Below are 14,104 nucleotides of genomic sequence, written 5' to 3'. Positions count from 1 at the left end.
AAAATGTCCATATTACTGAACGTAATTTACATACTGAATATGATCTCAATCAAAATACCAAAGACATTCTTCTCAGATCTGGAAAAAACAATCCTAAAATTCATATGGAATCATAAGAGACCCAGAATAGCTAAAGCAATCCTAAACAATAAAAATACAGCTGTAGGCAACACAATATCTGATTTCAAGACATAGTACAGGGCAGTTGTAATCAAAACAGCCTGGTAATGGCAAAGAATAGACATATCAACCAATGGAACAGACTAGACACCTCAGAAATCAATCTATGCACCTACAATCAACTAATCTTTGACAAACAAGCTAAAAAATCACTCCCTGGAAAAGGACAGTTTCTTCAACAAATGATGTGACAACTGGATCTCTGCATGCCAAAGTATGAAAAAAGGCCCTTACCTTACACCCTATACAAAAATCAACTCACAATGGATAAGGGGCCTAAATCTAAGACCTGAAATCATCATCAAATTACTGGAGGAAAAAATAGGGAAACACTGCAAGACTTTGGCATAGGCAAAGCCTTCGTGGATAAGACCCTAGAAACAAAAACAAGAACTGCAAAAGTAGACAAAAGGAATTACATTAAGCTAAGAAGCTTCTGCACAGCAAAGGAAACTCAACAAAGAAAAGAAGCAACTGACAGAATGGGAGAAACTATTTGTAAAATATTCCTCTGATAAAGGATTAATATCCAGAATACATAAGGAGCTCAAGAAACTCAACAACAACAAAACAAGCAATCCAGTTAGGAAATGGGCAAAGGACTTGAAAAGACATTTTTCAAAAGATGAAATTCAAATGGCCAACAGACACATAAAAACTGCTCAGGATCACTAGCCATCAGGGAAACGTAAATAAAAACCACAATGAGGTTTTAACCTCACTCCACTTAGAATGGCTATCATCCAAAAATCAAAAGTTAGGGCTGGCACCATGATGAAGCAAGTAAAGCTGCCTCCTGCAGCACTGGCATCCAACATGGGTGCTGGTTCAAGTCCTGGCTGATCCAATTCTGATTCAGCTCCCTACTAATGCACCTGAGAAAGCAGTAGAAGATGGCCCAAGTGCTTAGACCCTTGCACTCACATGGGAGATCCAGAAGAAGCTCCAGGCTCCTGGCTTTGAGTAGGCCCACCTCCAGCTGTTGCGGCCTTTTGGGAGTGAACCAGAAAATAGAAGATTTCTCTCTCTCTCTCTCTCTCTGCCTCTCCTTCTCCATAACTCTTTCAAAGAAATAAATAAACCTTTTTAAAAAAAATGCTGGAGAGGATGTGGGGAAAAAGGTACCCTAATGCACTGCTGGTTGGAATGTAAATTAGCACAACCATTATAGAAGGCAGTATGGAGTTTCCTCAGAAATCTGAAAAAACAGATGTACCATATCACCTAGCAGTTCCACTCCTGGGAATTCACACAAATGAAATGAAATCAGCATGAAAGAATTATCTGTACCCACATGTTTGTAACAGCTCAACCCATAATAGCTAAGACATGGAATGAACACAGATGTCTAACTAGCTAAAGAAATTATGGTATATATAAACAAAGGAATGCTACTCAGCCATAAAACTGAATGAAATCTTGTGCTTTGCAACAATATGGATGTAATTGGAGATTGTCGCTCCCCCTCTTCGTGGAGGAACGACACAGGACCCTGCGCTGTTCTTTCGTCTGCTCGGCCCTCCCCGGGTTTGCTGCTGGTTCTTCCCGGGTTGGCTACTATCCCTTCCACCTCCGTGGAAGGGCAGTTCCCCCTGGCCGCATTCCCCACTTCCGCAGGGGAGCGGCACACCGCCGGCCGGCTTTCTCGGGGGCTGCACAGGTTCCCTTAGATGTTCCCCATAGATGTTCCTGGTGCGTGCCGTCTCTCTCCTCCTTTATAGTCCTCTTCCACCAATCCCAACTCGGCCGCCCACACGCCGAGTACGCTGCTCTCCTCCAATCAGGAGCAAGTCCTACAATTTATTAGTTGAACTGGAGGCAGCTGTGCGGAAGCTGTTTACTTCTCTCCCAGCGCCATATTGTGGGAGAGCAGATGCATAGAATAAGTCTTAATTCGAGTAACAGTCCAGTCCGGATTGCTCCCCACAGATCCCCCTTTCTTTTTATTTTTGGCGTTGATACGCGCCTGTCTTCGGTGTCCCGCGGCACACACTCTGCTCTACTTGCTAGAGTTGCCACAGGCTCTTACAAGTCCTATCAATCAGGAAAACCGAATCCGGGTCCTCTCTTCGCCATGTTGTGAGGAGGTTTTTAGGCACTGATGCGTGCCTGTGTTCGGTGCCCTGCAGCGCATGCTCTGCTCTGCCTGCAGGGGACTTACAAGACCTATCAGGCAAACCGAATCCAAGCCTTCTCATTGCCTTATTGTGGGGGAGACTTATTAGTGTTGGTTCGTGCCCATCTTCGGTGACCTGCAGCTCATACTCTGGTCGAGCTTTGCTGGCGCTTACCGCCTTAAATCAGGCAGACCGAATCCAAGCCTCCTAATTGTTGCATTGTGGGGAAGCTTTACTGATGTTAATTCGTGCCTGTCTTCGGTGACCTGCGGCTAGCCGCCCAGGTGCTCATCGCCTCACTAATCGGGCAGACCGAATCCAAGCCTTCTAATTGGCATGTTGAGGGGAGGCCTTATTTTTCTCTATTTCTCTATCTCCGGGCATTCCTACTTCTCCCATTTTACTTCTATCTTCCAGCATTCCTATTTTTCTCACTTTACTTCTAAACTTCTGTTTCTCTTATCCCTGCGGCTTTCCGGCACCTCGCCCCGCCGGCGGGTTCCCGGCTCTGCGCCGCTTCAGCCCGCGCGCCTCTCTCATCTGCGCAGCTTCCCGGCTTTGCGCGGCTCGGCTTCGCACGCTCCGCGGTCTCCACGCTTAACCCTTTCGCGTCTGAACCACGGCCTACGCCAGCGTTCCCTATCTATTCACGCCCCGTGCTCTCTCTGCACGCGGCGGCTTCCGCGAGTAACACAGCGTAGCTTGCGTCTCCACCACTAGCATTCAATCCAAGTTCCCCGGGCTAGCCTGGCGAATTCAACCCAGCGTACGTCTCCGCCCCACGATTTGGCTTCCCGTCCTTTGCTCCCCGGGCTAATCAGACGGATCCCAATCTGGCTTACGTCTTAGCTTCTGGTTTCAACTTTTCGCCCCCTATTCCCGGGCTAACTTGAGAATCCCAAAGTGGCTTTCGTTTCCGCCTCGGCCTGCACTCGCGGCTTCATTTTCCCTAACATTTTTCTCTACCCGGTATGTTTCCCCAAACTTTCCTCCAACAATACTCCTCCCTCATTTCTCCTGGCCTCTCCCCACAGTCCGCGTCGGAGTCTGTTTGTTCTAGCTTTCACTTTCGCTTTCGACCTTAGAGATTTCTCCCAGCTTCCCCCCGTAGTCCGTATCCGAGTCTATGCCTAGGCTTTCAATAGCTTCTTCCGGCACCTTTTTCGTCCGGCTTTTCCCTAGGCTGTTTGCTAGTCTCTCTCTCCGATATTTTCCCTAGTTCTTCCCGTTTCTTCCCTCCTAAGTTTGCTATCCGTCCTAGGTTTCCTATCCAAGCTAGGTTTCCTATCCGTCCTAGGTTTTCTATCCGAGTCACGGCACCATTATGTCGCTCCCCCTCTTCGTGGAGGAGCAACACTAAGCCCTGCCTAGGCTTCATCTCCGAGTCACGGCACCATTATGTCGCTCCCCCTCTTCGTGGAGGAACGACACCAAACCCTGCCTAGGCTTCATATCCGAGTCACGGCACCATTATGTCGCTCCCCCTCTTCGTGGAGGAACGACACAGGACCCTGCGCTGTTCTTTCGTCTGCTCGGCCCTCCCCGGGTTTGCTGCTGGTTCTTCCCGGGTTGGCTACTATCCCTTCCACCTCCGTGGAAGGGCAGTTCCCCCTGGCCGCATTCCCCACTTCCGCAGGGGAGCGGCACACCGCCGGCCGGCTTTCTCGGGGGCTGCACAGGTTCCCTTAGATGTTCCCCATAGATGTTCCTGGTGCGTGCCGTCTCTCTCCTCCTTTATAGTCCTCTTCCACCAATCCCAACTCGGCCGCCCACACGCCGAGTACGCTGCTCTCCTCCAATCAGGAGCAAGTCCTACAATTTATTAGTTGAACTGGAGGCAGCTGTGCGGAAGCTGTTTACTTCTCTCCCAGCGCCATATTGTGGGAGAGCAGATGCATAGAATAAGTCTTAATTCGAGTAACAGTCCAGTCCGGATTGCTCCCCACAGGAGATCATTATGCTTAGTGAAATAAGCAGTCCAAGAAAGACCAATATCATGTTTTACCTGATTTGTGATAATATACAGAGTACAAAATAAAATGCAACATATATGAGCAAAATTCACATTTTCAGATTTGATTATTGTTTATAGCCCTTGTCTATACTCCTGAGGAACAGCAGTTTTCCTACTTACTACTTGTTGAATTCTACATTTTGTGGAGTTAAGATTAAGCTTGTGATTATGAAGTTAATTAAAAGTATGTCATTGTAAAAATTAAAAGAAAAACAAGGAAAAGCAGGAGAGAGGGTGCGAGCAAGGGAGCATAAGGTGGGAAGTATCATGCTAAGGTGGGAAGTATCATCATGCTACTAAAATTGTACATATGAAATACATTGTTTTTTCCCTTTTTATTAAAAAATTTAAAAATAAATTAAAAATTGGTATTAGACACAACAGAATGATATTTGGAGAATCTAATATTATAATGACCTGCTGAGGTTGATTTTTACACATTGTTAAACTCTTTGAGTATTAAAAATATTTAATATTTTCTTGAATTTTTAATAAAATCTTATTCAATAACAAAATTTTTATATTTTCAGAATATACTACTCTTGCCTTCTTTGGGTCCCTCTTATTCAAACTAAAAACCTAATTTATTTAAATTGTTCTGCTATGTAAATATTGTAGTAGATACAGGTAGATGAATAACAGACTGACCTGTAGTAATTATTGGTTGTAGTACTGATTTTGGCTTACTTTTAAGATATTAGACCCAAGATTCCTGGGTCAGAGGTAAAAGACTTTTACTCCTAGCACAGGTACAGCAACATAGGCATCAATGTATCTGCATTGTATTACCTTTGCCCCCCAAGTCCCATAGAGAGAAGCAGAGGTCTCAACCAATGTCTGCACATACAGTCGGTTAAGTTGAAAGACAGTAATCCTGAGGTTGGAGGCCCACTGCTTTTATAAGAAGAGACAGGCAGGGTGGCACTGTGGCACAGTAGGTTAATCCTCCGCCTGCGGCACTGGCATCCCATATGAGCACCAGTTCTAGTTCAGGCTGCTCCTCTTCCAGTCCAGCTCTCTGCTATAGCCTGGGAAAGCAGTAGAGAATGTCCCATGCTTGGGTCCCTGCACCCGTGTGGGAGACATGGAGGAAGCTCCTGGTTCCTGGCTTCGGATCAGCGCAGCTCCGGCCGTTGTGGCCATCTGGGCACTGAACCAACGGAAGGAAGACCTTTCTCTGTCTCTCCCTCTGACTATCTGTAACTCTACCTCTCAAATAAATTTAAAAAAATCTTAAAAAAAAAAAAAAAAAAAAAAAAAACACCGGCAATTCTGTTCTTTGTCCTGGAATGAGACATTACCTTATCAAAACTGCTTGCTGCAAACACAACCCTGAGAAATGTCTTGGTTAACAGTGCTCAAGACCTACTTCCTTGCTACCCAGCAGGGATGCTCAAGGCCCATGGCAGACTACCTCACTCAACAAGCACATCTCTGGTTCTACATGTTCTTACCTGAACCTGAATTTTTACAATGGTACCCCGTCTTCATGCCAGAATTGTCAGGTTTGTAGCCTATTTTATCCTGTTTATAACCTAACAAGTTAGCCTATCACTATTTCATAGATGAGTCAGAGAAAAAGATCCTGTACTCTTGCCATACCCAGCAGGAATATACATAGATACTCAGTGTCCATGGAGACTGCTTCTTCCAACAATAACCAAAAACATTAGCTACTTAAATACATTTATCATACTTACTCAAGAAGTACTCTGTCAACGGCCACATTAGTAGAAGAAGAAATCAAAAGTTTCCATGGTCTTGCATTTCCAACTGTAGAAGTTTCACTCTTTTCAAACAGCTGTACAAAGAACAAAATCACCACTGCCAGCAAATAACTCTTGCCTGCTCCAAAAACACCTAATTATTTTAAAGGAAAGGGAAAAAAATAAAGGCAATATCATTTAAAACATTTCAGAAAGCACAAGAAATATTTCAGGGTCATTGTGATGGTTAATTTTAAGTATCAACTTGACTGAGTTAAGGAATATCCCAAGCCTAGAAAAGTATTTTTGGGCATGTCTGTGTGTAGGTATTTCGCATCTCAGGGTCTCCAACCTGCAGACAACCTATTGTGGGATTTCTCTGCCTCCTTAATTGCATGAGTCAATTTCCTAATAAAGCCAGTGCTGTGGCATAGCAGGTAAAGTCGCTGTCTGCAGTGCCAGCATCCCATATGGGTGCAGGTTTGATACCCAGCTGCTCCACTTCTGATCCAGCTCCCTGCTAATGTGCCTGTGAAAGCAGCTGAAGATTGTCCAAGTCTTTGGGCCCCTGTACCCACATGGGAGACTTGGAAGAAGCTCCAGGCTCTTGGCTTCGGATCAGACCAGTTCTGGCTGTTGCAGCCATTTGGGGAGTGAACCAGTGGACGGACAGACCTCTTTCTTTCTCTCTGTCTGCCTCTGTCTCTCTGTAACTCTGCCTTCAAAATAAATAAATAAATAAATAATTTTTAAAAATTCCCTATCATCTATCTACAGACATATCCTATTGTTTCTCTCTAGAGAAACTTATTACTTCTATTTGCTTCTCATCTTCATTTAATTAATTTTTAAAAAAACTGAGTGCCTATATAAGCATAAGGAATAAATAACCAAAATATCTCTAACTTTAATGAGACCATATTCTACTTAATACAATATGCAAAGGAATAATGATGAAATAATATTATGAGTCACAGTGTTATGGCAACAGAGAAGGAAGAATATCTCTGCTTTGGTGGAGAAGAGAATGCTTCCTAAAAGTAAGAAATAGCAGAACAAACTCACCCAGTCTTTGTCCCTAAGATATCCAGACTGCTTAAAGAAAGGGTCATTCTAGGTAGAGGTATGACTAAGTATGTAGCTCTTAAAAGAACCTGAACAATTTCTATATGGCCTACAGCAAATGGGCAAGTAGGGGCTGTCATAAGAGTTCACAGGAGCTCTGCTTGCTACGTCTAAAAAGTCTGAATTTTGGGGCCAGTGCTGTGAAGTAGCGGGTAAAAGCCGTCACCTGTAGTGCCAGCATCCCATATGGGTACTGGTTTGTGTCCTGGCTGCTCCACTTCAGATCCAGCTCTTTGCTGTGGCCTGGGAAAGCAGTGTAAGATGGCCCAAGGACCCCTGCACCCATGTGGGAGACCCAGAGGAAGCTCCTGGCTCCTGGCTTCGGTATAGCTCCAGCTGCTACAGCTATCTGGAGAATGAACAAGCAAATGGAAGATCTCTCTCTCCCTCTCTGCCTCTCTGCAACTCTGCCTTTCAAATGAATAAATAAATCTTGAAAAAAAGAAGAAAGCCTTTACCTTAAAGGCCAGGGGAAGTCATTCAAGGATTTTTGGCTATGGGATTGATTTAGATTATGTTTTAGAAAAATTACTTAAGTTAAAATATGGAGAAAGGTAAAATTAAAGGTAAATCAATGAGAATGCTGTATGACATTATTCATAACAATAGTAAATATAAAATTTCCTAAGTGTTTCCCATCTGCCAGGCATCTAAGCCCTTTTCCTCTGTTAACTCACTTAGTTCTCTAATCCTATGAGGTAGATTCTGTTATCATTCCCATTTTATAGGACAGGAAATTAAAGCTAAGAGATAAGTAACCTATCCAAAATCATACAGCTAGGGGCCTAAACTTTCAGCCACTAGGTGATAAAGAATGTGATAAAGCCTTCAGTTGAGAGAGTGCAAGTGAACAGGAAAGAAAATTGCTATGAAAGTTGGGTAGAAGCTAGGTAGGACCCATCTGAGTGATGGATCTGATGGCAGCTCAGCAATCAGAAAGTAGAAGAGGGGCCGGTGTTGTGACAGTGGGTTAAGTTGCTGCTTGCAATGCCAGCATCCCATATTACAGTGCTGGTTCTGGTCCTGGCTACTACTCTTCTGACCCAGCTTTCTGTTAATGCACCTGGAAAGGTAGTGGAAGATGGCCTAAGTGTTTGGGTTCCTGCTAACCACGGAGTGATCCGGACTGAGTTCCTAGCTCCTGGTTTCAGCCTTTCCTAGACCTGGCTGTTGTTGCCATTTGAGTAGTGAACCAGTGGATGGATGATCTCTTACTCTGTCTCCTATCTCACTCTGTTGCTCTGCCTTTCATATGAGGAAAGAGAAGGAGGGAGGGGAGGAAAGAAAGGTGACAAGGGGGAAAGGAAAGGTGGGGAAGGGAACAAGGATTGAGAGAACCACTTAATCTTTGGATAAAGAATAATCTTTTTTTTTTAAAGATTTATTTTATTTATTTGAAAGGCAGAGTTACAGAGATGGAGACACAGAGAGAGATCAATCTTCCATCTGCTAGTTCACTCCCCAGATGGCCACAACAGCTGGGACTGGGTCAGGCTAAAGCCAGAAGCCTGAAACTCCATCTGGGTCTCCTATGTGGGTACAGGGGCCCAAACTCTTGGGCCATCTTCTGCTGCTTTCCCAGGCACATTATTAGGGAGCTGGATCAGAAGTTGAGTATCCGGGACTCAAACTAAGGCCCATATGGGATACCTGTATCATAGGTGGCAGCTTTATCTGCTATGCCACAGTGCCGGCCCCAAAAGTATAATCTTAAAATGACTTCACAGTATCTAGTCTGATCAGCAAGGTGGATGTGATGTAACTCCTCAAAATAAGGCAATATATAGGATCTGCTTTGGGCTAAAAGTCTGTCAGAAAATGAGCTATAGTGCTGACAGAACCCAGATAGAATACTCAGCTGTGAAAAGGAAAAAATAAAGTTCCTTCCCTTGCACAGCATCAGAAGAGGTAAGAATAGGTCTACACTTCGGTAAGCTGGAGAAGGACATGACACTGGAAGGAGTTTCTGTATTAATTCCATTTCCTGTTTCAGAGGCAAGATCCATTTCAGAGAGGGTAGAGAACAGGCAAGGAAGGGGTGAGATAATGAAGGTTACAATAGCTGCTATGAAGGATGGAAGAGTAAGCTGACCAGGAACTAATAAATGCCTCTTAGGTGGCTCTATGGTGCAATGGATAGCACATTGGACTTCTACAAATGCCCCTGAACAAATTTAAAGTCTACTCCCAATTGTAAAATACACTGGCATCTAGATCATTTGAGTACTTTACTAATGATAGTATAATGCTACTCATTCATCAGATATGCTGCTAATTCCCCATTTTACGGTAGTCACTTCAACTCCATTATAACAGTTTACTAAAGTGGATTCTGGGCTCAGGTTACTAGATTTATTCTGGAAACTTTTCTGATTAGGAAATTACACAAAGGACCATAATAAGCTGCAAAAGATTACATGAGGTATATTTACTAGAACTGTTTTCTTTCTTGCTTCTTACCATGTATGATTGTGATAGGAAGGATGTGGTTCTTCAGTTCCTTCACTTCTTCAAGACTTTCATGGGAAGCCATCATCTGGGCTATTTGAATTAGAGCTGTTGCTTGATCCTCATTTAACTTGTGTACCTGAATTAACTCATGAGCTAACTGCAATGATGCTCCTTGGCTGAGTAGTTGAAATTTTGTGTTGATATGTGCAAATGCTGGTGGGATAAATTTTCTCTTACTGACTCTCTTGTTGCTAAGTGTGCTTGATGGAGACCTAGTAAAAGAGCAGCAAATAAAATCAAAGAAAACTAGAGATTTTTAAAATAAATGACATGTATCTACTCATAACTTAGCCTTCAGTTTATACAAATCAGAGAAGAGCATTTTATTATAGGAACAAATGGATACATATCCCAATGTGAAGGAGACTGGAAGAGAAATAACATTTGTTCAGTATCTACTATGTGCTGGCACAGTGTTAAACATTTTATACATTAATTAATATAATATTGATAGTAATACCAGGAAATAACCATACCAAATAGAGACACATAATATTAATTTTCCCCCCCCAAAACCACACCATTATTAAGAAGTGGACTGGATGGGGGTGGGTAGGAGGGGGGCTGGTGCTGTGGTGAAGCAGGTAAAGCCACCGCCTGCAGTGCTGGCATCCCACATGGGTGCCAATTTGAGTCCAGGCTGCTCCACTTCTGATTCAGCTCTCTGCTATGGCCTGGGACAGCAGTAGAAGATGGCCCAAGTCCTTGGGCCCCTGCGCCTGCATGGGAGACCTGGAAGAAGCTCTTGGCTCCTGGCCTCAGATCAGCACAGCTCCGGCCGTAGCAGCCATTTGGGGAGTGAACCAGCAGATGGAAAACTTTTCTCTCTCTTTCTGTCTCTCTGTAACTCTGTCTTTCAAATAAACAAATAAATCTTAAAAAAAAAAAAAAAAAAAGATAGAAGAAGAAGTGGACTAGGGTCAGTGCTATGGTACAGTGGGTTAAGCCACTGCTTGCAACACTGGCATCCCATATGGGCACCAGTTAAAGTGTTCCACTTCTGATACAGCTTCCTGCTAATGCACCTGGGAAAAGGGTAAAAATGGCCCAAGTTCTTGGGTCCCTGAACCCAAATATCTGGGAGACCCAGATGGTTTTCAGGGCTCCTTGTTCTGTCCTGGTCCAGCCCTGGCTGTTATAGCCACTTGAGGAATAAACCAATGGATGGAAGATCTGTTTCCCTCTCTGCCTCCACCTCTTTGTCTGGAACTCTACCTTTTAAATAATGAAATAAATCTTTAAAAAAAAAAAAAGAAGTGGACTGTCTTAGATAATCAATGCAATCTTTATTTCAGAAAAACTGCAATAAATATACTGTTTTATTTCCACTTCTAAAAAGGTTAAATCCATTTCAGACTGTATAAACATATAATGGAATAATAAGGCTATTTATTTATTGTAACTGGAATTTCATTGTGCTGAAATACATAATATAGATAACATTCTAAATTGGAAAACAAATTTTTTTCTATCAATTATTACCCTCAATGTACTATCACTTCCTACTTTTAAAAAGGGGACCCCTGGTGCTTAAGAAATTAAAAATAAGATGCTGCCATTATGGAACAGCTGGTTAGGCTGTTGCTCGTGACACCTGTATCCCATATTGGAATGCTGGTTCAAATGCTGGCTGCTCTACTTCTAATCCAGCTTCCTGCTAAACATGCCTGGGAGGTGGCAGATGATGGCTCAAGTAATTGGACCCCTGCCACCCACGTGGCAGAGAGACTCAGATGGATTTCCTAGCTGCTGGCTTTGACCTAGCCCAGTCTCGGCTATTGTACCATTTGGGGATGAAACCAGCAGATAGAAGATCTCTTTCTCCCTTTCACTCTCCCTCTCTCTCTCTGATGTTCAGCTTTTCATATAAAAATAAATAAATATTTCTTAAAAAAAAGAAATTAAAAGATATGGGCAATTTAAAGAATAAAATTAGTATTAATAAACACAGTGAATTCAACCTATATTTTTCTTTCAATGGTAATATGAAGTACAAAAACTCAAAAGATGAATAAAACAATAAAATCAAAACTGAAACGATCATTAAGAAATTAACCCTTGAGAAGTAGAAAAAAATTAAAGTAATATTTGAGCCCAAAATATAACAAATAATGAATAGATGGGTGGATGACACGATGAATATTTCCCATTCTCTTTTTAATTGCTGATATAGTAATCTCATATTCTGAAAGATAATTATAGTTGCACACTTATACTCACTTTTAGTTACCATTTTTAATACTAATGAGCCAAAGGTAAATGATGACTTACATTGTTAACAGGTACTGCGTTAGAGGTAGGGTAGCTGGATTAAAGTAGTCTTGAATGTTTTTCAAAGTGGTCAGCTCAGTGCTAGCATTACAGACCAATAATGCATGGACCATAACTGTGAATAGAATGCAGGAAGCTCACATTTGAATGTAAATAAAATGGACCATGAAAACTACGCCTCAAATAGCCATATATGTGAGAGTTCAGTTACTGAATGAATCACATGACATAAATCCATAGGTAAATGCAGAGGTCCTCAAACTTTTACCCATTAAATTTCTATCCTACCTGCTCACTCACTTTATATATGGATACCCAAAAATTGTAAAATTTAAATAAAATTTGTAAAGGCAGTTGCCTTTACTCAGCACACCATTTGTGCTGTATAATGGTATTTGTGTAATTTTCATCTGCTTACATTTCTTTCTCAATTATTTTATAGAAGTATACAGAAAATTATAAAGCAAATGGTGATGGAACTGCAACAAAAATGAAAACAGTCACATAAAAAGTGACAAATATATACTTAATTAGGCTCTTATTGGACTTGTAAGGTTGGCTGACTTGCTTTGCTCATTAAGAAAGAAAAAAATTAAAAGGTAAAAACACTCATAAAATACTAAAAATATGTCAAGAAATACTGTATATTTAATTAGGTATAGGTGAAATTTAACCATCAGAAATAATTACGGAGATTGAAATGTATACAGAAATCTGTAGATTCATAGAACTAAACAGCAAATTCAGCTTACTAAAGGTTTCTTTATTAAAAAAAAAAAAAAAGAAAAAGAAAAAAGGCTGGAAGTATACTGCCTTACAAAGAATTTCTCAAGACAGATGATAAGGTATTCTTAAACCAAAAATCAAACCTGCCTGTTCAACCCCTTACAAAATCTCTTGTAAAATCTGCAAGACCTTCTTAATGTGATAGCAAACTGTTTATTAAATGTACAACAAATTAAGGGAATTAGAACTGAATATAAAAATTGTTTTAGAAAATTCTAATTTTTATGTTTAATGTTTATATTTTTTAAATTCTGTTATATACTGTGTAAAATTCAACTTCAACAAAAATGTAAGTGGTGGTTCAAGATTTCATTATACTGTCAGTCTTATGGGACATGAGCTGCAGAAATCTTTATATATTTAACTCATATACACATTTTCAGAAGCATATGGAACGTAAGAGTAGGAATTAGAGGTGGGTGCTTTTTGTTGGGTTTAATCTAACAATCTCATATGCAGCATTCTTGCTGAAAGTGCATCCTATGTTTATCGTTCTTTTTAAAATATAAATTAAGCCCAGGACAGGCAGGGCCTGTGCTATGCTCCTCATAAGCAGGAAGCAGCTACAGAAGATAATGATGATTCTACACCCTCAACAGCCCTTAGGATTAAGGGAATGGGGTTTTTTGAGGGGGGAATGTTGTAGGTAGGCAGTCAGGATAAATTCGATTAGATTTGTGAGCTGGAAGACCACATCTTCACCACGCCCTCTGCGTGATCTCATCTCCTTACTTGACCCCACCTGTATGCCACCTGCCAATCAGGCTACATAACCACTTCCCGTTGGAAGTGGATAAAAGGCCTGGAACATGGTGGTCCTGGCCTTTTTTTCACCATTATTACCCTTTGCTGCCTATGCCTTCAGGCCGCCCGCTCCCTGCTTTCTTGCTTGCATGCTTGCTGCACATAACTGGCTCCTGGCCAGCTCTCTGCTTGGTATGGACTCCAACTTAGTCTCTGAACTTTTCTTTCTCCCTTAGATAGAGCCCCCACTCTCCCATGCATTTCTCTCACTGAATAAAATCCTTAAAACTTAAAAAAAGTGTGTATATACATACATATATATTTATATATATACACACATATATATAAATTAAGATGGACATGGCAATACTTACTGTTAGTGGGCCAATTAGAAGGGAAATAGCCTTTCAAAGGCAGTAGCTCAACCTCATTGAGAGATGATGGTCCAAAGAAAGCACTACATGCAATGAAGGTATCCAGCTCAAAGTCGAGGGTTTTTGAAACTACCCAAAGGTCATCTAAAAAGACAAACATTTTTTTTCCAGTTTTACTGATGTGTGATTGACAAAAAAAAATTGTGTATATTTATGAGTAAGGTATACAACATGGTCCTTTTAAAAAAATTTATTTAGTATTATGATCAAATTAGT

The 14,104-nt window shown here is 41.6% G+C and overlaps 1 protein-coding gene across 1 annotated transcript in view; it reads right to left on the bottom strand.

Annotated features, from left to right (window-relative positions):
- ZGRF1 (zinc finger GRF-type containing 1) overlaps window positions 1-14,104 on the bottom strand; it is a 107,065-nt gene that overhangs the window by 27,434 nt on the left and 65,527 nt on the right. Inside the window, 4 exon segments of the mRNA XM_070047739.1 lie at window positions 6,012-6,171; window positions 9,603-9,865; window positions 11,925-12,039; window positions 13,829-13,972. Coding sequence (XP_069903840.1) covers window positions 6,012-6,171; window positions 9,603-9,865; window positions 11,925-12,039; window positions 13,829-13,972 — 682 coding nt within the window.

This window comes from Oryctolagus cuniculus, chromosome 8, assembly GCF_964237555.1.
Source record: "Oryctolagus cuniculus chromosome 8, mOryCun1.1, whole genome shotgun sequence".
Lineage (NCBI taxonomy): Eukaryota > Metazoa > Chordata > Mammalia > Lagomorpha > Leporidae > Oryctolagus > Oryctolagus cuniculus.
This window is presented reverse-complemented; position numbering and strand designations above follow the sequence as displayed.